Genomic DNA, 25079 nt, shown 5'->3' with positions numbered 1-25079 from the left:
CCCCTCCCTCTCTCTTCCTCTTTCTCTCTGTTCCTCCCTCTTTTCTCTCTCCCTCTCTTCCTCCCCCTCCCCCTCTCTCCCCTCCCTCTTTTCTCTCCCCCTCTCTTTTTTCTCCCTCTCTCTTCCGCTCTCTTTTCTCGCTCTCTCCCTCCCTCTTTTCTCTCCCTCTCTCCCCCTCTTTTCTCTCTCCCCTCCCTCTCTCTCTCTTTTCTCTCCCTCTCTCTCTTCCTCTTTTCACTCTCTTCCTCCCTCTTTTCTCTCTCCCTCTTCCTCCCCCCTCCCCCTCTCTCCCCCTCCCTCTCTTTTCTCTCCCTCCCTCTCTCTCTTTTCTCTCTCTCTTCCTCCCTCTTTTCTCTCTCCCTCTCTCCCCCTCCCTCTCTTTTCTCTCCCCCTCTCTTTTCTCTCTCCCCCCCCCTCTCTCTCTTCCGCTCTTTTCTCTCCCTCTCTCCCCCTCTCTTTTCTCTTCCCCTCCCCCTCTCTCCCCCTCCCTCCTTTTCTCTCTCTCTCCCACCTCTCTTTTCTCTCTCCCCCTCCCTCTCTCTTTTCTCGCTCTCTCTCTCTCCCTCCCTCCCTCCCTCTTTTCTCTCTCCCTCTCTCTCTTTTCTCTCTCTCCCCCTCTCTCTTTTCTCTCTCCCCCCTCCCCCTCCCTCTCTCCCCCCTTCTCTCTCTCTCTCTTTTCTCGCTCTCTCTTTTCTCGCTCTCTCTCCCTCCCTCCCTCCCTCTTTTCTCTCTCCCTCTCTCTCTCTCTCTCTCTCTCTCTCTCTCTCTCTCTCTCTCAGTAAGCTTCAGTTCTCGTGTGAACAAGCAGCACTTTTTTTCTTATGCGATCATTTTGAGGTTTTTCTTTTCTTTTATAAAAGTAACACTAAAGATCAGCCACCTTTTCTGCCACTTTCATGGAAGAATTGTGGGAGTACTTCGTGGATTTTGCGGTGCGCCCACGCTGGTTCTGGTGCGGGGACATTCATTCGGGGAATGCTGGAGTGATTTGTGCGGATCTGATCTGACGCCGGAGGACAGCAGCTAAATGCGGCTGACTGCAGAACCTGCACCGGGGTCCAGCATGAACAGCAGCGGATCTGGAAACTTCCTGCTGGTTCCCATCCCGGAGTATCCTCTGCTGGACTGTGTGCCCAACAAGACCGTCAAGATCGTGGTGCTGGGAGCCAGCAACGTCGGCAAAACAGGTGGGAATGGACGAGCCATTAAAGGGGGCAAAAACTCTGTAAAACGCATAGGCGTAGCAAAAGGGTGGGCTGGTCGGGTTAACACCCCCCCCCCCAAACTTTTCCAAAACTAAGTGAACATTCCAAAAGACAAATGATTCTGTCAGAGAGCAACTCAATGTTTCAAAATGTCCAGAGATATACAACCCCTGGCAAAAATTATGGAATCACCGGCCTCAGAGGATGTTCATTCAGTTGTTTAATTTTGTAGAAAAAAGCAGATAACAGACATGACACAAAACTAAAGTCATTTCAAATGGCAACTTTCTGGCTTTAAGAAACACTATAAGAAATCAAGAAAAAAAAAAGATTGTGGCAGTCAGTAACGGTTACTTTTTTAGACCAAGCAGAGGAAAAAAATATGGAATCACTCAATTCTGAGGAAACAATTATGGAATCACCCTGTAAATTTTCATCCCCCAAATTAACACCTGCATCAAATCAGATCTGCTCATTGACATTGACCCTATGCCATGACATTGACCCTATGTGTCTTTTTGCAAGGAATGTTTTTGCAGTTTTTGCTCTATGGCAAGATGCATTATCATCTTGAAAAATGATTTCATCATCCCCAAACATCCTTTCAATTGTCCAAAATATCAACATAAACTTGTGCATTTATTGATGATGTAATGGCAGCCATTTCCCCAGTGCCTTTACCTGACATGCAGCCCCATATCATCAATGACTGTGGAAATTTACATGTTCTCTTCAGGCAGTCATCTTTATAAATCTCATTGGAAAGGCACCAAACAAAAGTTCCAGCATCATCACCTTGCCCAATGCAGATTCGAGATTCATCACTGAATATGACTTTCAGCCAGTCATCCACAGTCCACGATTGCTTTTCCTTAGCCCATTGTAACCTTGTTTGTTTCTGTTTAGGTGTTAATGATGCCTTTCGTTTAGCTTTTCTGTATGTAAATCCCATTTCCTTTAGGCGGTTTCTTACAGTTCGGTCACAGATGTTGACTCCAGTTTCCTCCCATTCGTTCCTCATTTGTTTTGTTGTACATTTTTCGATTTTTGAGACATATTGCTTTAAGTTTTCTGTCTTGACGCTTTGATGTCTTTCTTGGTCTACCAGTATGTTTGCCTTTAACAACCTTCCCATGTTGTTTGTATTTGGTCCAGAGTTTAGACACAGCTGACTGTGAACAACCAACATCTTTTGCAACATTGCATGATGATTTACTCTCTTTTAAGAGTTTGATAATCCTCTCCTTTGTTTCAATTGACATCTCTCGTGTTGGAGCCATGATTCATGTCAGTCCACTTGGTGCAACAGCTCTCCAAGGTGTGTTCACTCCTTTTTAGATGCAGACTAACGAGCAGATCTGATATGATGCAGGTGTTAGTTTTGGGGATGAAAATTTACAGGGTGATTCCATAATTTTTTCCTCAGAATTGAGTGATTCCATATTTTTTTCCTCTGCTTGGTCTAAAAAAGTAACCGTTACTGACTGCCACAATCTTTTTTTCTTGATTTCTTATAGTGTTTCTTAAAGCCAGAAAGTTGCCATTTGAAATGACTTTAGTTTTGTGTCATGTCTGTGATCTGCTTTTTTTCTACAAAATTAAACAACTGAATGAACATCCTCCGAGGCCGGTGATTCCATAATTTTTGCCAGGGGTTGTAACAGTGACTTTTCATGGTCAGTGGGGGATTCCTTCATTTTGAAAATGACTTATCTGTTTGAAAATCCTTGAGGAAAAAAAAAATAGAAATTTCAAAACATGATAACATTGGAAATATGATGGTGACAAAAAAAAAATCAATAATCTTCATTTTACAAATACAGTTGTGGCTTCATGTTAAGCATCTTCAAAGTCATTGTGTTTATTCAAATACATTAAAGAATTGATCCCGAATCAGCTCCAAAGCAACACCAAAATTTTCCCCAAGATTCATGAAACTCAGCTAAAATGCTCTTGAGAAATGTATCAAAATGTTAGGAAAAATAATTTAAAAGCTTGTCCCAAACAGGACGGTGAGGCACAAACATGAAAACACATGAGACATGAGATAATTATTTATTACTTCACAGAAGATGAGTCATGAGGGGTTACGACATCATATTCTGGACAGCTGGGGGGTTTTTTTTCTCTCATGTCGGAATTCTTCTTTCTGCAACAGCAGCATTCAAAAGCAAACGTGTCTGCTGTAAATTCACACAACACACAACGTTAAGTGAAGCACTTTATGTCCGTCGCTTCCTTGCTAGCACTCCTGATGGGAGGATTTTGGTTTCTTTTCAGCTCTGATTGTCCGATTTCTGACTAAGAGGTTCATCGGAGATTATGAAGCAAACACTGGTGAGTTTGTGTGCAACTGTCTAACATAAGAGATATTTGTAAATCACAAAGAAATATGAGAGAATAGATTGTGCTGCTGATGATGCTTTCATTTTTTTTTATCCCCTCTGCAAAAATCTCACTTGATCATTCATTTGTCCATCCATCCGTCCACCTGTCTGTCTGTCTCCAAAGGCGCCCTCTACTCCAGAAAAGTCACACTGGATGGGGAGGAGGTGTCACTTCAGATCCAGGATACACCCTGTGTCGCCCTCCAGGTACAGGAGACATGTTTCCATGTGCATGTGCAGCAGAACGGAAAAATCTTTCAAAAAAGCTTTTGTTCTCAAATAAATGATGGCAACACATTTATCACGTCATTCTATCACACAGAGGATCACCTGTTTCCACTCTTATTCCTAAATGCATTTTCCAGACAGCCTGAGATAACTTCTGAAAATAAATCCTGCAGATATTTTAACCTCCAAGAAGGTTATATTGATTTTATTATTATTATTATTATTATTATTATTTTTAGCAGATTCAAAAACTGTACAACATCAAACCGATATTATGTGCCTGACGCTGCTGTTTTAAAAATAAAACGGGACGATAAATAAGACACTGACACGGTTTTCCCGTTGTAAAGCTGAAAATTTTGACGCTCTGCGAAGGCAGCATTTTTGTTAATGAAACCGCCTGGTGCACAGCTGATTAAAATAAATAAATAATTAAAAAAAATACTTCATGCCATAAATAACATTGCCCGCACAGCTGAGGGAATAAGGAAGCAGGAAGAAGGAATTTGCTGCTCTGCTGTGATTTCTCTCTCTACAGAGATGGATATTTTCTCAGAAATTTGATTTAATTACACAAGTGTATTCTAACACACAAAATAAAAATAAAAAAAGCAAGAAATACACCCTGTCGCCCCCTAGTGGCCAGCTATCACTAGTTATGCAGTGAAAGAACTCGCTGCACTTTTTTTAATCTGAATCAGCTTTGCGCATACAGGGAATGTGACTCCAGTTCAGCGTAGCTATCACAGTTCTTACGTGGTAACATCACAAATTTGGCCTCTTTTTATTAAAAAAATTTTGATCATTTTTAAGAGCAAGAAAAACACTAAGCTTCCTTTTTTAAGGTGGTCCAGATGAGGATTTGGATCTGTTACATTGAAATATTTATTTAAATCTTCTGCCAGTGTATGTTTTACACACACTTTGAGGCGTCGGTATTGATATTTATTGTTTGAGTGTTGGTGCCTTTCACTATGTCGCTACAAAAAAAAAAATTTTTAATCAAAACTTTAAAAGAAATAAACTGGCACTTAATGAAAAACTGCTTCTTTTTTGTTTTTCGGGAATGTATTTGAAGTCAGAGGAAGTTATCTTAGGACTGTGGCCTCGCTTATGATGAGTATAATGAGTGCAACGTGCTCACTCCGCTCAACGCCAGCGCTCTGTTTAGAAAAGCGAGAGATAACAGAGGGCGAGGAAGTCCCTGCTGGCGGGACAAGATCAGCTCTCAGAGATGAGATAGAATTAATTGGGCGCATAAAGCCGGGAGCACTCAGCTTACAGAAATTCATTAAAAGCTGCACCTGGACACTTTTTATGAGGCCAAAAAGTGCTCATAAAATGAGAAATAAAATGGGGACAGTTGGTTCAAAGTGACATTCTGCTCTTCACCAAGGTCACTACAGTTTAAAAAAAATAATAATAATTGAAGAAAAAGTGTTTTGTTTTTTTTTTCATGGTAGATTCAGTTGTTACCATGAAAAAACCAAAGACCAAAAACCAAAGACCAAAGATCCATCTCACTCCAAAAAAAAAGAAAAAAATTATATTAATCCATTAACCAGTTTTCAAAGGTTAACACCTGCAAACAGGATGATCACATCACTTTCGCAGAGTCAAATATACAATTAAAAGTAAGATTTCCACACATGTTCATATTTAATTAACTTACAGGCTGCAGGCCTTTATGTTGTTGCTGTTGGCCATATCCGGCCCTCGTACCCCAAGTTTGTGATCACTTTCTATCTTCGTCAGATGTAAATTTCCATATTATTTCCACATGAATGCCATGATAGTGTTTTAGATGTATGTTCGTGCTTCTGTGTATGTGCAGGATGACGCTGAAGGTCTATACTGCCAGGAGCAAATCAACAGGTCAGACCTTATTAACGTTATTTCTTAAATCATGGCTGCACCTTTATTTGACACAGGTTTATTTCAAATGTAATTTTTTTTTTTTTTTTTTTTTTTTTTTTTTTTTTTTAAGTTGGACGCCTCCGTTCTTTTTATGATTTACAGTCATTTATTTTAGTGCTTCTAATTTAAAGTTAAGATACCTTCAGTGGTACTCAACACTTTTTGCACAGATGTTTCACATTTAAAAAAAAAAACCTTCCAGTGGATCAGCGGCAGCAGTCTAGACATTGCCACGGCTTCACTCTTGGACCTGGATTCAAATTTCATTCAGTCTAATTGGGTCCAGGTTGGACTCAAGAGCTTTTGGTCTCAGATCTGTATGTCTGATTGGAGAGATCTGAACAGGCTTACTATCAGGTCTGCTCACACGGAACATCATCTTCATCAGTAGAATATAAAAAGTGCTTCTTGATGTGAGGCACGCAGAACGGTAAAGTGCAGGAAAAATAGAGCGATTGAAAGATAAGAGGAAGGTCAGTCTTTGACAAGATGAGCTGAAAATAAAGAGCTTACATTTCGAAATGATGAAGATGCAGGAAATGATCCGTACAGAGATTGTAAAGTCTTCTGTTGGGAAAGATATGTAGAGCTGGATGTCATCAGCATACCATTGGTATGAAAAGAAATGACACTGGATGATGAAACCAGGTGAGGTGGTTTTAAAGAGAAGAGGAGAGGTTCAAGCACTGTTCTCTGAGGTACTCCAGTGGACCAATTGTTACGTATGGTGGATGAAGGACAGTGTTTTAAGGTCTGGCATCAGGTTGGGCCTGAAATGTTGAGCTCAAAGCCTTCAGTAAAGGAACGAGCTTAATGTTCTATGACACTTTCATGGAGGACCAAAGTTTGAAAGTGGTTTTGGGCTGCGTGAAGGATTATGAACAAATTGGTAGATCCCTTTGGTTGGGGCAAAATGTGGTGACACTTCAAAAATGCCCCAATCCTGAAGAAAAGTATGGTCGACTGGTCATACAAAATCCACAAATATACTGTAGTTTGCTCCACCTCCAGCCTTTCTTTAAGTCACTCTGACTGTAAATGTGGAAATACTGATGCAATTTTTTTCAGGAGTCAAAGTTCCTGTGGCATAGGCTGGTGTTCACCTGGGGTCGGAGCTCCCCGGTTTTGGGGGGACCACAGATCATGGGGGTGCACAGAGATTTGTCTGCTCTAAAAGATGTTTGCACATGTATTGCAAATGATTTGCAAATAATGTCATAATAACACACTTACTGGACAATCCAAATTCCTTAAAAACTCAATTTTCCATGAATTCAAGTAGGGAGAGTTCATTTTTGGGTGGGAAAGAAGAAAAAGTAATGAATCATTATTTTTGGGGGGTGCGTGCATGTGTGGGCTTAGGCTGGGAGGGGGTATCCAAGGAAAAAGGCTTGGTGACTACAGACTGCAAAAACAGCAAAGTATAACTGCAAGGAACTGCTCAGCAAATACAATTATTTTAATTTCAAGAGCAACTCAGCAGTAAAATGTTTTGCTGGACTTCCAGGTCGATCTACTGGGCCGATGGCTACGTGCTGGTTTTTTCCATCACAGACCACAACAGCTACAGAACCATCCAGCCACTGTACCAGCACGTCCGACGTATACACCCCTCTGGAAACATACCCGTTATACTGGTCAGTGTGTGTGTGTCCACTCAGTACACTTAAGTTTCTAATTTGTACGAAATGGAAGTGAGGGTTCATGGTGCGGTAACCGTGGTTACCTCACTTTAAATGCCTTTTGCATTAATTCACCCTAACAGTAGGATTAACTCGTAAAATTGCTTCCACATTTTAGCAGAGTGGAAAACAAACCAGAACTATTATCCACTCACTCTAATCCTGTAATCTAATCTACTCTGTAATCTGTTCCAGATTGGCAACAAGAGCGACCTGCTCAGAGCTCGGCAAGTCCCACCTGACGAGGGAGAAACCTTAGCTGCTTCGTTAGGTCAGGCGTTCTTCCTCGCTTGTTCTTTCTTACCTTCCTTCATATCTTTCCTTTATTGCCTTCTTCCAACCTTCCTTTACACATTTCTTCCCTTCATTCCTTTGAGTCTGCTTTCCTCCCCCTATTTCTTCCTTGTTTTCCCTTCTTTCTTTCCATCATTACTTCCTATCTTATCTATCTTGTTTCCTTTCCTTCCTGGTATATTTCTTTCTTCTAGTTTCCTTGTTCCTTCCCAGATTTCTTTCACTCCTTTCATGCTTTCTTTCACTTTCCTTCCTTTCTTTCAGGCTGACATGCTTTTTTGTTTTCCTTCCTTCCCAGATTCATTCCTTTCTGTCTTCCATTTTTCTTTGCTTCCTTCACTTCTTTCTTTCACAATGTCACACTTGTCATCTTCCCCCTTCTGCTCTACTTCTTTCTGTCACTGTTCTCTCATAGTCTATTAAGTGTCCCACAAGCAAACACATAGCCCGTGTCTCAATTCAGGGGCCGCATCCTTTGAAGGCTGTGTTCTATGAAGATCTCATCTTCCAAGATCAGAGTGGCCGAGCCAACTGTTCTGAAATGAGACTGCCTGGGCCATAGCACATTTTGCCATTGCATCATTACCTTACCCCCAACCCACCCCACTTCCTGTTGCCTACCAATCTTGACATGCATCCGACAAGCTAGCATAGTAGGCGTAACCTGTAGTTTAGTAATGATTTGTCAGTAGTTATAAATATTCCTTATTTATAATTCTGCACATGGAGCCTGATATCGTCCTTTCGTTTGTTTTTTTCTTAAATGCACCAACCATTTTGTCTTGAGAAAAAAAAGTGCAATGGCTCTTGGGCTTGTTTGGGTCACCAAGGATACAACAGGTGTATCCTTCGTTTTCAGAGGAAACAAGGCTACATTCATCGGCCACATTCCAAGGAGTTTTCGAAGGGAGACGGGCTTGTCCCACCACTTATGACGTATGCGGCTGAATCCAGCCTTCAAAGGATGCAGCCCATTTCTCTCCTTTGGCTCCTCTTCATCATTGATCACTTCAAAGTCATTTTTTCTGACATTCTTTTGTGTGTTTGAATGATCTGTCAACTCTGTCTTAATCGTTTCTCTCATTTCTGTCTGCTGACATAGTTTCCCACCACTGCGAAGTTTGCACATTGAATATCTGCCTCGGAATGTACTATATCCTGCATGTTGCCTAACGAATGAGGAATGTTAAGTGTTCTGTGAAAGATAAGAGCAGTCCTGATCTAAGCTCCGCCTTCGCTCACAGGGGGTGTTTACTTTGAGGCCTCAGCCAGAGAAAACCATGAGGGAGTCCATGCTGCCTTTCTCCATCTGTGTCAGGAGGTGGGGCTTTCTCTTCTTCCTTCACTGCTTTATTTTACCACCCGAGGCCTGCTGCAGGACTCTATTCCTATTGCTGACCACATGCTGATAAGAGTTCAACTGTCACATCCTGTTGTTCCAAATATCTTCACAAGCATTCGACAACAAATTTCCGTGGAGAATTGGAAGGTTTATCTTTGCAGTTTGCTGTTATCGACTGATTTGCTGAAGTTACTCAACCAGGCAAAATATTTGTTTAACTAATCAGACTTTAACTTTGTTGAACTTTGACATGAGAATTCATGACCAGTCACAACCTGTGGCGTCTTTTTACTGCAAACATCAGAGGCGACGTAGGAAAATAGCTTTCCAAATGTGTCCAAAATTAAAGCATTTTCCTGAACTTCTCAAGAGATAAAGCAAAAACATCTTCATGGGAAACAACCTGACATACAGTAGTGTTCAGAATAATAGTAGTGCTATGTGACTAAAAAGTTTAATCCAGGTTTTGAGTATATTTCTTATTGTTACATGGGAAACAAGGTACCAGTAGATTCAGTAGATTCTCACAAATCCAACAAGACCAAGCATTCATGATATGCACACTCTTAAGGCTATGAAATTGGGCTATTAGTAAAAAAAGTAGAAAAGGGGGTGTTCACAATAATAGTAGCATCTGCTGTTGACGCTACAAACTCAAAACTATTATGTTCAAACTGCTTTTTTTAGCAATCCTGTGAATCACTAAACTAGTATTTAGTTGTATAACCACAGTTTTTCATGATTTCTTCACATCTGCGAGGCATTAATTTAGTTGGTTTGGAACCAAGATTTTGCTGGTGTACTAGTGTGCTTGGGGTCACTGTCTTGTTGAAACACCCATTTCAAGGGCATGTCCTCTTCAGCATAAGGCAACAGGACCTCTTCAAGTATTTTGACATATCCAAACTGATCCATGATACCTGGTATGCGATATATAGGCCCAACACCATAGTAGGAGAAACATGCCCATATCATGTTGCTTGCACCACCATGCTTCACTGTGAACTGTGGCTTGAATTCAGAGTTTCGGGGTCGTCTCACAAACTGTCTGCAGCCCTTGGACCCAAAAAGAACAATTTTACTCTCATCAGTCCACAAAATATTCCTCCATTTCTCTTTAGGCTAGTTGATGCATTCTTTGGCAAATTGTAACCTCTTCTGCACGTCTTTTATTTAACAGAGGGACTTTTCAGGGGATTCTTGCAAATAAATTAGCTTCACACAGGCGTCTAACTGTCACAGCACTTACAGGTAACTCCAGACTGTCTTTGATCATCCTGGAGCTGATCAATGGGTGAGCCTTTGCCATTCTGGTTATTCTTCTAACCATTTTGATGGTTGTTTTCCATTTTCTTCCACGCGTCTCTGTTTTTTGTCCATTTTACAGCATTAGAAATCATTGTAGATGAACAGCCAACAACCATAATTTTTTGCACCTGCGTATAAGTTTTCCCCTCTCCAATCAACTTTTTAATCAAACTACGCTGTTCTTTTGAACAATGTCTTGAACGTCCCATTTTCCTCAGGCTTTCAAAGAGAAAAGCATGTTCAACAGGTGCTGGCTTCATCCTTAAATATGGGACACCTGATTCACACCTGTTTGTTCCACAAAATTGACAAACTCACTGACTGAATGCCACACTACTATTATTGTGAACACCACTTTTCTACTTTTTTTTACTAATAGCCCAATTTCATAGCCTTAAGAGTGTGCATATCATGAATGCTTGGTCTTGTTGGATTTGTGAGAATCTACTGAATCTACTGGTACCTTGTTTCCCATGTAACAATAAGAAATATACTCAAAACCTGGATTCATCTTTTTAGTCACATAGCACTACTATTATTCTGAACACTACTGTATGTAGGGGGCTAATATGTCTTGAAGAAAATGTTGGAAAATCTCACAATGTAAAAGAAAGTGGAAAAAAAATATTGGATCCGCCCCTTAATTGGATCACCTGCAAAAGTTACTGGTTTCTTTCTTAGCCCACACCCCACCCTTTCACCAATTTTCAAAAGAATCATTTTTGTAGTTTTTGTGTAATCCTGCTGAAATTGGTCTCTAATGGTTAAAGAAGCATGTGTGAAGTGTTGGTGGATTTATGTGCTCTTGGTGCACTCTCTAGTTCTGATTGTGAAACTAATCTGGAATTTATCTCTGCACCAACATAAACCAAAAAGTCAGTTTCCAATGGAAACCAGAAAATAACAGGATCTGCATGTACTAGTAAGACACCAACCTCCAAAAGTGAAAAAAATAATTGAGAAGTCGAAGCAAGTCCAGTTTTTTTGTTGGCAATACAATAGTTTTACCACAACTCAGGTTTGTTAGCTATAGATCGCACGGTTGTCCCATAGATACTGGAAATTGTTTGGTCTAGAAAACGTCATGTTGGTGAGATCAACTTTTCTTCTGTGTCCTCCAGGTGATCCGCGCACTCGGAGGTGGAAATGGAGAAAAAAGGAAAGGAGGCCTCCACCTAGCCAGACCAAAATCTCCAAACATGCAGGAGCTGAAGAGGAGGTTCAGGCAGGTCCTCTCCTCTAAAGTCAAGTCAGCCACAACTCTGTGACCACCGGATGAACCGCAGACATGACAAAGATATAAGCTTCCGTTGGAAAGGAAACAGGTTACAACTGTAGAGTCTCTTGATTGGAAAGCTGAAGACTAATGTCAACAGTTGTCCATACTGAAGAGTTTGGACTTTGACGACATAACGATGTACAGCCGAACTCTGCATTCTAAAGCCCAAAACCTCCATCAGGACAAGGTTGGATAAAGACTCAAGAAAACTATCTAACAGCAAATCTGGTCTCCTCTGTTTTGGATGATGCTTGTGGTGAAGACAACTTATTTCCAGACTTAAGCACAATAAGAATAACCTATTTGGCAGCATAATTATGAAGATAATTTCAATTTATTTCATTGTAATTTATACAAACATCCACATTCTATTGAAGACAGGTCAGGACTGCAGGCAGGCCAGTCCAGTACCTATATCCTTGTCTTCCATCTCATTACAGGCCCTAAATCGACCATGTCCCAGTGATTTTTGGAATGTGTTGCTGGCCTTAAATGCAGGAATAGGTGCATATTAAATTAAATGAAGTTGAAAACATAAAACATGAAATATCTTGGGTTCAGTAGAAGTCAAAGCCACAGTAACAGGTATTCTTTACCCCTGTCAATGCAACAGCGCTCTAAGTCACCTAGCCCCAGCTGGTTATCATAGGCTCATTTGTGCAACAGGGATTTTTATTGTGGCGTTTGATGACTTCACACTGACCAAAATAGCCACACGAGATCCAAGCAGAAATCACTGTCAATAGTCTCCAGTCCCGCCTGCCCTACATCACCGCATGGACCCTTTCTCGATTGCTGGCGTGACCACTCCCAAACAGATTCTGCAGGATTTACCTATGCAAGAAGTAGGAACTACAGAGTGGCCAGAAAACACTTAGTTCAGGAACTACAACCAGCACTTTCAGACCAAGCAATTCTAACCTGTGGTGTTGATTCTAGGCACTACCCAATGGGGGGGGGATCTCCCTTGAGAACTACAAAATTCCAAGGTTCTTTTTCTTTCTGCATTTGCATGACCAGCAGGAACCTGGTAGGAAAGTACACGTAAGTTATGAATGGTTCCTATTGTGCCAGGAGAGTATCTACACTGACGTAGGAGCTAAAAACAAATACATTTATAAAGCTCCCCAGGAGGGGGTTCTAAAAACTACGATCATCCCCAGTTCCATGTGGTGTGAACACACAAGAAAAGGGGGTACTTCCTCCAACTGTTCTTAGAACGACATCCCTTCAGTGTGAAAGTGCCTCATGATTCTTGGTCCCTTGATGCAAGCAAAACAATGTAACAGATTTTGTGAGGAGGTTTCTATTCCACCCCGCTAGGGGAAAATATACTGTTATTTCTGTGGGTTTCAGTTGATTTTTTGGGGGGAGATGGGGGGTGATTCAGAATTCAAGAACAGTGACATGTTTGCATTTTGTGGGCCTGAAACAAATAAAAATCAAGTCTCATTTGTCCCTGGCGCAGAGCTGTAATCTGACTCACAAACGGAAATGACCCCAAAGTACAAACCTTCAAGCTGCAAGAAAACACATGTTGACATTTGAACACGAGAAAAGAAGCCTCTGCAAAAAGAAGAGGAGAAAAAATGAGAATCTGCACTCAGGAGTGATGCTGCTGTTCAGTCATTTCTTTTTACTTCTCTTAATGTCAGGAAGAACAGATTCCATTCATGCTTTGACTAGAAGGACTACATTCAGATTTATTTTAAAACCAATTCCATTTTTAATTTGTCAAGAAGAAAGGTAATAAAAACGCCACATTGTACCCAACATGTAAATCTGTCAGACTTATTTAAAAGGCCTGCTTTAGCTGTGAGTGCGACGAGGTAAACTTTTCCACTATAACTAAGGCCAAAGGATCCAAACTGCAGGCATGTTTGGACTCTTAATTGCTCACAATATGGAGAGCTTTACATTTCGGTTGATAGTAAGAGAAGGTTTTAGTGTTGTGTGGATTAAATATGGATTTATGGGCCTTTTCTTATCAACAAAAAAAGAATTTGACGGGAGTCAGAGTCTTGGTCCCAAGAGACAACAACATGTCCAACTTGGACAGTTGCAGGAAACAGAATATTAATCCAGAATTTACACTCCTGGTTAATGGGTCCATATAAAACCCTGTTAAGGACAATCTTAGGTTTCCAGTGTAAATCTTACTTTCAAACTTCTAATCATCACTTTCAAAGGGAGGAATATCACGGTCCAACCTGTACGTGTCGGATACGACGGTTTTATTGGATCATCCACCAAACAACTTTCCCAACAGCAGCCAAAAACTCAAGACAACTGCTGCGGACGAAGAGACCAGAACATACCTGAACTGCAAAACACCACTGGGACCTTTTATTTCTTTTATATCCAACAACTAACCATCAGTGCCAATGTATTAACAACCGGTTTGATATGGTGTTAAAAAAAAAAAGCTATGTACATTTTTTACACGTTAAATTTTATGCTTTTCTGACTTTTTCTACACAGACACACGAAAAAATTAAAAATGGAAGGAGACAATTGTGGGAACTCGTTAGCCTGAATCCTCATATAATATAATGCTGTTTCTTAATCAAACAAACAAAGGTTGAGAGGTTGAGTCCCAACAATCAGTACATCAGTCGATTTTTGTACCCACATAGTAATAAAATACACAAAATTCCCAGTGACTACAAAGTTCCCAGCATCTGGAATTTCTTGGTAAGTTAATACCACCAAACACACACACACACACACACACACACACACACACACACACACACACACACACACACACACACACACACACACGCTGACCCCAGCCCATGATCTTTTGCCCTTTGACCTTCCAAAGCAGCAGGGTTCCAGTAGTATCTGGAAAAATGCCGAAGTAAAACCCTTCTAACTCACTGCGTTTCAACACAGAAACAATTGTTTGAGAACAAAAACACATTATTTAATAATTATCAGGTCAATTTCCTCTTTCCATTTTAGTTTTCTTACAAGTCCACAATTTCCCCACACACACTTAACAACCTGCTTCCTGTGTAACTAAAGTATAATCTCAAATGAAGAAGAAATTCTTCCCTTTATGTGATGGGATGAAGAACTAATGTTGCATTTAAAAGGCTCGATTTAGAAAGTGGCATTAACTTTAAATGTTTCCTTTTTGGCAGAAACAGGAAAATAAAGTTTGTAATCCAGTAGATTTTCTTTTGGTTGATACTTGCAAAGCCGTATATGAAATAACAGTCTGTGTACTTCATAAAAGTGTGACTCTTCGTATGACGACGATTTTTTTCAACATGAATTCTATGTTGAAAAAAATAGTGTCCTGAATGCTGCTAAAACTACACAAACCTGAACTAAAAAAAAAGCAAAATATCACACACATCTCTATAAAGACGCAGAACGATACTCAGCCCTGGTTTTTACTTCAAGTGGGTCGGCTGGACATCTTGCATGATAGAAAATTAAAGGTGTGGTACACTGATTTTATGCAAAATGGCCTAAAATTCCTTTGTGTGGTTATTTTACAGATGTGGGAATGGACCACTTGTCTGCCTGGGTGGTTGCCATCCAGGACCCAAGGTGGTTCCGTGGTGTTGTGGATGCGGCATAGCGTAGTACCAGCACATGCTCCCAGACATAACTTGACCTTTATTTCCGTGGTGTAGCACAACAGTTGTGGTCTTGGTTGGACTTTCCAAAGTCTGGGAGAAGTGTTCAGTTCTCCGGCAATGGTGACAGAGACGACAACACTGGACAAACTGCTGGACATTATGGAGGAGCCTCTTCAGCCACAGATTGCTCCTTCCCAAGTGCAGGACCAGCAGACTGAAAAACTCCTTTGTCCCTCAGGCCATCAGACTGTACAACTCCTCCCTCAGGAGGAGGAGAAGTAACAGGAAGACAGAGGACAGGAAGGAGAGGAACAGTAGATCTAATCTCTGGAAAACATAGTGAGTTCACTCTGTGAGATCTTGGAGAGGACATGAAATAGTGTAAAACTCAAACTTTATGTTGCATTCCAAGGAAACACAGAAATCTGAATTTTGAAGCTGTGACTGTGAGTTACGTATCCCCACGGAGATAAAGATGCTGTAACTGTAGACTGGCACAGTTGAGCTGTGTGAGTGTTGTCTTACTTGTCCAGCAGATATTCAGCAAGATATTTGTGCGAAATATTTCCAGATTTAATACTGACTTGTTCCCAGTGGAATGACTGGCAATGGCGGGCTGTGCTGTGCTTCTAGAGACAATTCAAGGGAATTTAGGTCAAAGTCCAAGTAAAAGTATTCCACATTACTGAGGTTTAAGGAAATGTGCTCTTTGTCAGACAGCAACAGATGGAACTCATTCATCTTTCCAGGTGTGATCAATCACATTCAGTCTTCCCTGCAGTTAGAAACCTGCCACGAAAGCGATAAACCATGTGTGAATTTTCTTCCACTTCAGCCTATTTCCCAACACACTGACCTCTTCAGGCTGCCTTCAACAGCCCTCAGGGCTCAGATCTTTGGACTCAAAGCCTTTTGGCACCAGTGCTCAGTTTAGACGTCTAATCAAAGCTTGTATAAGAGACTACGATGATTCCACCTTGAAATGTTTCAAGGTTTTGCAAGATTTGAGCGTCCTTTGTCTACCCAAAGCCTTCCTCCATTGCAGAGATCTTCTGCGTTACCACAGGACTGCCACAAAAATGGTCCCATCCAGAAGAAGCTGTGGAGACAAGCATAAGCAAGTAGTGGACCTCAGAATCCAGAATCTTCACAAGAGTGCTCTTTGTGCTATGTTGAGCCTCAACAAGTGCGGACGGTCAGTTTTCCTTGAGTTATACAAAATGTGTTGAACACGATTGGTACTGACATCTTAATATAATGATCGCTGCATATGTATGTAAGCATGAGACAGTCTTGTGTTCCCCCCCCCCCCCCCCCCCCCCCCCACACACACACACACTCCCATTATAGGGTGGATTTTTGCTGGTGCTGACAATGCAGTTCCAGAAAAAGGAATAAAAGACGAAAGAGAGCAAAACACAAACACAAATATGCGTGACCGCCATGGGAAGGCATCTCGTCAACAGCGAGCGGTGCAGAGGACATAAACCAGCTGTGTCTGCAGAGTTATGTGCGTTAATGATTCCTTCCATTATCTGTAGGAGGTGTCAGGAAGTAAAGGCTCAGTCTGGGACAAAGTCAAGACCACAAAACTCCCTGAGAGATAAAGAGGAAGAGACAAAGAAAGGACAGAAGGGCAGCAAAGAAATCGTAAAATAGGACAAAATATAAGATAATGTAAGACTAAAGATATAGAGTAAAAGTGGAAAGAAAGAAAGAATGAAGCGAGATGCATTTCTTGACAAGAGATGAAGTTATAAATCTCATTTGTCCATTCATAAAAACTCATGGACATGCTGTGAAATAAAAGGTTATAAATGTTCAGCTATCCAACACAACACCGTTAGTGACAGCTAAAAGGCGCTGCAAAAAGACAAATCTGTGTTCATGTTAAAGTTCAAGAACAATGCTATTTGCTATTTGATGCTCATTTGAAACGTAGCCCAGTTTTTCACAATAATACCACCAAAATGTTAAATAATCACCAGTGATACGTCACTGTATTGGCCCACCGAAAACACAGCAAAAAAAAAAACAACACCCCTTACCAAAAAAGTATACTAAAAGTATATTTTATTAAATGAACTTACGTAAACCTCAAGTTTTTAGTTCCTAAGTATACTATTTCAGTACACTTTGGGAGTAAATTGGCCCACTTTTTCATTTATAAACTCAATTCCTATAAGTACACTTTAAGTGTAAGAGACGTTTTTGAGTACACAACTAGCTTTATTTTAGTGTGCAAGTGAACTTATACATAGCATTTGTATACACTTGTAGCCCAATTTTTAGTTTATGAAAGCACACTTGTCCAAGGAACTTTAGTGATTTTCCAGTGTGATGGGGATTTGAACCAAGGGAACTCTGGTCGCAAGCCCACCTTCCCAACCCCTAGACCACTTCGGCTTTGTAACCAGTGATTTATGTGTTACCTGAAGACAGTTGCTTCTTATACAGTGCATCCAGAAAGTATCACAGAGTTTCACTTTTTTCCACATATTGTTATGTTACAGCCTTATTCCAACATGGATGAAATTCTACACACAATACCCCATAACAACAATGTGAAAAATTTTTTTTTTAGAGATTTTTGTAAATTTATTAAAAAATTTAAAAAACTAAGAAATCACGTGTACAAAAGTATTCACATCCTTTGTCATGAAACTCAAAATTGAGCTCAAGTGCATTTTGTTTCCACTGATAATCCTTGAGATTTTTCAACATCTTAATTGGAATCCACCTGGGGTAAATTCAGTTAATTGGACGTGATTTGGAAAGACACACACCTGTCTACATATAAGGTCCCACAATTGACAGTTCATGTCAGAGCACAAACTAAACATGAAGTCAAAGAAATTGTCAGTCCTTAGTCAGGGAGGTCACCAAGAACCCAATGGTAACTCTGTCAGAGCTTCAGCATTCCTCTATGGAGAGAGGAGAACCTTCCAGAAGAACAACCATCTCTGCAGCAATCTACCGATCAGGCCTGTATGGTAGAGTGGCCAGACGGAAGCCACTCCTTAGTAAAAGGTACATGACAGCCCACCTGGAGTTTGCCAAAAGGCACTTGAAGGACTCTCAAACCATGAGAAACAAAATTCTCTGGTCTGATGAAACAAAGATTGAACTCTCTGGTGTGCATGCCAGGCGTCATGTTTGGAGGAAACCAGGCACCATCCCTACAGTGAAGCATGGTGGTGGCAGCATCATGCTGTGGGGATGTTTTTCAGCAGCGGGAACTGGAAGACTACTCAGGATTGAGGGAAAGATGAATGCAGCAATGTACAGAGACATCCTGGATCAAAACCTGCTCCAGAGTGCTCTTGACCTCAGACTGGGGCGACGGTTCATCTTTCAGCAGGACAATGACCCCAGTATAAAAAGAGGTATACGGCTGGTAAACTTGGATAAACTTTTGTGAGGGATTCAGCATGTTAGTGTTGTAATTCTTTGCTATAAATGAAGTAACGATAGTAGTGGTCTTTGTTGGGATGCAATGCATCACAAGTGACTGACATAAAAATTCAGTTCTGCCTTTGGTGACACTATAAAGTCAACATCACAGTTTGTAATCATACGGTTTCACTATTTTCCAGGATTTGGAAAGCAATGCAAGTACTTAAGTTGCATTAATAATTACAAACACAAGGTTATACTCCCACAGGACCCAGTGTTCAGAGACTTACTTCAGCCACTACAGCTGTGTGTCCTACTGTGATGAACTCCAACCTAAATCCTTGTTTATGTTAACTGACCACTTCCTCTCTCTTGCTAATGAGCTCCAAGCTCAGAGGTAATGCATGAGGAATATCTGAGCTCTGTGGCCTCTATTTTAGGCTCCACATCTCCCAGGGAGCAACCTGAGGCACATTCAGCACTACAGTGTCAGACCCAAGAACAGTTCCAGTGCAGCTGTACTTTATGTGGTTTTAGAGTAAGCACTGTTTTAGTGAACTGCAAATCGAGATTTTAAACACCTTCACTGAGGTGGATCAAACGCCGATGCTTTGTTAGAGCTCTGACATCAGCACAGTAATGTGTGATGGTGCTGCACCACAGGAGGCACCAGTACTGAACAGGTTCCAGCCTGGTGTCAGAGTGCAAACAACCTACAGCTTTTCTTAAATCTGGGTGAGGGGGTTGTGGTTAAGGTTTGAATGAGGGTAATCACTTTGCCATAGTTCCCTTTCCCAACCCTTCACTTAAGCAGAGACCATTCCAGCAGAACAAGGGGAAGATGCTTGAAGCTCATCAAACGGTGCTGCTGTGTGTGTGTTCAACTAACCTAAAGCTGAACAGAATCATCAACAGTTTTCCAGAAAAGGATTTTCAGTATTTGAGCAAAGACTTGACCACTGGGCTAACCGGAACATGAAATACAATTGTGAAGCTGCTAAATCTCAAACAAAATGTTAAAACCAACCTAGCAACTACCAAAAAAAGAGGAGCTGGATATAAAGGACCATCCATGTATGTTATCTGCGCATCATCCTTGATATCTAGTATAGTGTGTAAATGTCAGCCACTTACAATTACATTGTGCTCCCTGCTTTACACATCTTGATGAGCCAAGACTTGCATATATTAAACTTGTTCACACGTAAATGTCTGCCACTCAAGGTTACACTGTGCTCGCCGTCTGACATGCTAATGAGCCAAAGTGTACAAATGTTTTTCCTGGCAGGTCCCCTGCCGGGCGATGTTCTATTGATTGTTTCCAAAGATGTCTCAATAATGTGTATGTGGACTCTGATCACTCACTGCATTGTGCCAAGTGCAGACAACCGTCTGCCCCTGTTGTTTATGTAATCAGCCGGCCTGGCACATTGTGTCACTGTCAAGACACCTGCAGGGTTGAGAAGTCTGGCCGAGCCCCTTTATAAGTCTGTGTGCATGGAAGGTTTTAGAATGTGCTTTTTTGTGAATAAAGTGACATGCCGTGCATTGTTAAAATGTAGGAATCGTCTCTATTCCTTTCGTCCAGCTCAATTTCTACAACAGTGAGACACATGCATCCTTACCAATCTAAATTCCCCGATCTGCCATTGCATCTGATGTTTTACGTATGCTAAGCCAGATCGCTGTGGTGAAAAAAGAGCTAAGCCAGAAAGTGAGACTTTCAATTTACCACTCAATTTACGCTTCTGTCCTCACCTATGGCCATGAGTTTTGGGTAATAACCAAAATAACAAGTTCGTGGATAAAAGCAGGGGAGATGAGATTCCCCCATCAGGTATCTAGGCTTACACTCTGGGACAGGGTGAGAAGCTCGAATATCCAGGAGGGACTCGAAGCAGGGCCGCTGCTTCTTTACATCGAAAGGAGCCAGTTGAGGAGGTTCAATCATCTGCTGATAATGTCCCCTAGCTGTCTCCCTCAAGAGGTCTTCCAAGCATGTCCAACTGGGAGGAGGCCCCAGGGAAGACCAAGGACATGCTGGAAGGAATATATTTCCCAGCTGGCTTGGGAACGCTTTGGGATCCCCAGGAAGAGTTCAAAGACTTGACCAAGGATAGGGAAGTTTGGGATGAACTGTTTAGTCTATTGCCACCATGACCTAGACCCGGATACATGCTAGAAAATGAATGAATGAATGAATGAATGAATGCCCTGCACCACTTCAGTCACATGGCCATATTCATATTCATGGGTAATGCAAGAAATGACAGGTTTCCACTGGAAGATCGGACATGAAATGTGACGTGTTTTTGCATCAGCCGATGTAACACATTAATTCCTCATTCATGTGTCCACCGTGTGTTCCAACATCACGACATGTGACATTGCTATGCCAAATCGTGACTACATTTCCCCACATCCACTATGGACAGATTGTTGAATGCAGATGTCATTGTTTCATAACCCAGTCGGACCAGATATACAAACATCTTTAAGACTGTGCTGCAACTGTTTTTCTTGAAATGAGGTTTTAAATTTCTATTCTGCAGCTCTCACTGAGGAGTGATATTAGTGAAACGTTGTGGAGATCATGTAGTTGCCATAACAAACAAACAACAACCGCAGCAACACCATGTCTGTGTGTAACCAGTGGTAGACTATATGAGGCTGATACCACTTTGAAACTAAACCATCACAAAGTGAAAGTGAGGAAAGACACAAACCAGAAATCTGTGTGAAGAAGAAAAAAAAAAAACTAACCATAAAGAGATTATGTCTAATGCCAATAATTTCCTCCTGTCCCATGAAGATTTAGAGCCATGTCGACATGCTTCTCTCCCTTTCTGTCCAAGACAAACATTCTGAGATGGGAGGAAAACCATGAGTCATGCTTTACCGATTTATCAACGTTATAAACATCCCAAGAGAAAGAGGTTATTATGCCACAGTTTCCCTCCGAGATCACAAATTCCTCTCAAAATGACAACATAATTATCATTTTAAAAAAAAACCTTGATTATGCTGAAAACAGCTTGAAGAACTAGTCAATTAATTTGTTTATCAATTGACCGACAAATAATAGTCACCTAATGTGTTACCCAATTAACCATTTTAAGTCAATTATCAAGAAAAGAAATCAATAGGTGTCTCACAAAATGTTGTAACCATTAGCGCCACAAACCACGGATTTAAAATGATGAAGTCCAAAGAGTTTGATGCATTTTCAGTTTAAGATTATAAACCAGATATTTTATTTTAAATAGCTCTATGCCAAAGGTACAAGTAGATTTTTTTCTCACACTAAATTTGAGATAAAATGCTTTATTTCAGCTTTATAGTCTTGGTTAAATTGGTTTTAAACGATTTTAAATGGAGTATAATGGTATGCATGTCTCTGGGTCCAGCCTTTGAAATTAAGAGGTGTTTGGAGATGCTGATACTTTTGCTGGAGAATGAAGGTGCAAGTCTTTAAGGTCCTGGTGGTTCCTGTCTTACTATATAGTTGTAAGACTTGGATGCTAACCAGTGAACAAAGGCTACAGCTGGATGTCCTTGGTAGTAGGGCTCTTCTGAGGATCCTCGAGTACCACGAGGATAATAACTTGCATGGTTAAAGGAGCATCGACTGATATTTTGGTGTGTTTCTCTGTGCATGATGCAGAACACAGGCATGTAAGTGCTGAGGACCAAGCAACCACAGAAGGCCAAGGACATGCCCACATATCACATACCTACAGCATTTGGGTGGCTACTTTCAAGAGGTGGTGACAAACCAGTTGTCTGCTTGTCTGGTTGCCATCCAAGACCCAAGGTGGCCCCATAGTGTGATGGATACAAACATTAACAAGCATTCAAATTCTAAAAGATCTGAACCACGCAAATTGGAGAAAATCAGATTTTTACTGATTTTAAAAAGTACTGTTGTGACACATTGGTTTTAAAGTGCTTTTAATATATTTCAAATTGATTTTTAACCATTTTAAAACAAAAAACTGGCTCTCAATTGTTTTTAAACAACTGAAACAGAAATCCTTTTATTATTTATAATTAAACTGCTTTACAAATCATATATATATATATATATATATATATATATATATATATATATATATATATTATTAAAATAATTTAAACAACATTTATAAAGAATTTTAAAGAGCTCCAAACCAATGAAAACTAGTGGCCAAATTTGAGATAAACTAGTTTTGCCTGTTTGCCAAAACTAAATGGAATATATCTTTTGCTAGATGAGTCACACCATAAGATTTTCCCTCAGATCTGAAACACTGATGGACATTTGTTATTACAGGTGAAGTGATAACCTACAAACAAAACTCCAAGATGTTCTTTTAAACCACTTCGATAGATACGTACGAGCTGGAGCTGAGCACACTGTATTTTTGGGTGGCAGGGTTATTATTCTTACTTAGTCCTTCTTTTATAAACCTTCTTCTGTTATCTTCTGTCACACAGTGTTCACATCGGCATTTCTGCCTTTTCATTATTCCTCCTTTGATGTGCGGTCAAATAACAGAACCCATCAGATAAGGAACATTTGTGGAATGAGGAGGAAACAGTGTGAAGAAAAGCACTAAATAGACATTTCAACACAACCCAGGCACTGCAGAATAGAATGACTAAGTACTCAGGAAACAAGTAATTAAACTCTCGTGCTTCTCGCAATGCAGAACTTCGGTACACCACAGAATGTTTCACAAACCGATTATGGATTCTTTAGCAACCTTATGAAAAAGTGTTAAGTCCAACGCTGTCTTTTTTGTTGATACTGCTGACTTTTATATGGTGGTGAAAATGAACTTTGCCCTACATACCAACCAGCCAGCACTGTCACATAATACCATTTTACAAAAATGTGCTCCACCAAAGTATTCTTTAAATCCTATACAGGCCCTGAGGCCCACTGGTGGCAACTCCCCAGAGATGGAATGCCAGTCCATTACAGATCACTTCCCCAGCCAAGGCCGGTACCCATTTACAGCTGGGTGGACTGAGACGTGTCCTGTCCAAAGATAGAGACAGGTAGTTTGAAACACAACCCTGAAATTGAACTCCCTTCTATATACTGGTGGTCTTCCATTTTTCCCAGAGAGCAACTTGTTCTGCACATATCTGAAGATAAATTATCTTCAAATTTGTGCACCATACCCTATAAGCTTGTGGGCCACATCTGGCATTTAGTTTGCAAGTGTGAAACCTCTGCTATGGTATTATTTTGGACAATGGAGAACTGACAGCAGGTCTCATGGATGGACACAGTTATTATAAAATGGGACCCAACTTTCATGCAATTAGGCTAAATGAACATGGGACAGGTCAAAGTTAATATAAACCAAATGGATCTGTGGAATGTGAAAACTTGTCCTATTTTGGACTTTGTAAAACCCCCTCTAGGCCCCCTGTAGGCCCTCTGCCTCTGAACCACGTGGTGCCGGTCAGTCCTGAGAATGATGGGGTCTTCCATCAGTGAGCGCTAAGTGGTGGTTTCATAAACATAAGTGCCATTCAGCAGGAAAACAGCTCACAATCATTTCACAGAGTTACTTATGGCAGAGACTGTCAACACCTGTATATAAGGGCACCGGCCGCCTCGATACTGCAGTGACCTCTGACTGAACTCTGCTGTAAACCTGCTTCAACAGAGTTCATCTGAGCTCTGTGGAAAAGAGAAGAATCAAAGCGACCTCCCCGGATTTATTGGAGACAATAAATAAATATCAGAAATATTTATATATATATATATATATATATACATACACACACGCAGGGGTGGTGGCCAAGTGGTTAATGCGCTTGGTTTCAGTTCGGAAGGTTCTGGGTTCAAATCCCACCCCTGCCACATTTCTCCATGTAATGTGGAGTTGCGTCAGGAAGGGCATCCGGCGTAAAACCTGTGCCAAATCAACATGCAGATCCACCTTGGATTTGCTGTGGCGACCCCGAGTGCAAACAAGGGAGCAGCCGAAGGGACTTACTATATATATATATATATATATATATATATATATATATATATATATATATATATACACACACACACACACACACACACACCAGTGGTGGGCACAGTTCCGCTAACCGCAAATTATCAAAGCTAACTTCTTTGTTAGTGGATTAGCTTTTCAGCTAACTTAAAATACCATCAGCAGACCAATTAGCTTCCAATAAATTTAGTTCCAATAACTTTTAGACCGCTAACATTTTTTTTTACATAGTAACAGTGAAAAACATTTATAAACTTATAAACCCTGTTGGTTCTTGTCTGCTATGTATTTTGCAGCAGTGAGGCAGCTGAGAGGTGCTGAGCTCAACTCTACCTTAGCAGAAGGGGCCTAGCCGCCAGGCTGCCACAAAAAACAAAAGTCATTACCCTTGGCAGCATACAGCGGTCCAGCCTTGAGGCAGACGTCTTGAAAAGGAAAGC

General features: G+C 40.8%; 1 protein-coding gene across 1 annotated transcript; it reads left to right on the top strand.

Annotated features, from left to right (window-relative positions):
- The first annotated feature begins 769 nt into the window (after nt 1–769).
- Nucleotides 770–12183, top strand: rasl11a (RAS-like, family 11, member A). Its single transcript, XM_034164707.1, has 8 exons — nt 770–1187; nt 3486–3542; nt 3717–3799; nt 5655–5695; nt 7245–7374; nt 7615–7690; nt 8958–9034; nt 11485–12183. The coding sequence occupies exons 1-8, from the start codon at nt 1028–1030 to the stop codon at nt 11629–11631; spliced, it is 771 nt and encodes a 256-aa protein (XP_034020598.1). The 5' UTR covers nt 770–1027; the 3' UTR covers nt 11632–12183.
- The last annotated feature ends 12896 nt before the right edge of the window (nt 12184–25079 follow it).

Source organism: Thalassophryne amazonica, chromosome 23 (assembly GCF_902500255.1).
Source record: "Thalassophryne amazonica chromosome 23, fThaAma1.1, whole genome shotgun sequence".
NCBI classification, from domain to species: domain Eukaryota; kingdom Metazoa; phylum Chordata; class Actinopteri; order Batrachoidiformes; family Batrachoididae; genus Thalassophryne; species Thalassophryne amazonica.
The sequence above is the reverse complement of the archived record's forward strand: the minus strand, read 5'-3'. Positions and strand labels throughout refer to the sequence as shown.

Bases quoted from the DNA above. Each gene is read 5' to 3' on its own strand.
- rasl11a (XM_034164707.1), top strand. From the start codon at position 1,028: ATGCGGCTGACTGCAGAACCTGCACCGGGGTCCAGCATGAACAGCAGC. The intron at 5,696-7,244 runs GTCAGACCTTAT...CTGGACTTCCAG, and splicing joins TGCCAGGAGCAAATCAACAG to GTCGATCTACTGGGCCGATG. The intron at 7,691-8,957 runs GTCAGGCGTTCT...CTTCGCTCACAG, and splicing joins AACCTTAGCTGCTTCGTTAG to GGGGTGTTTACTTTGAGGCC.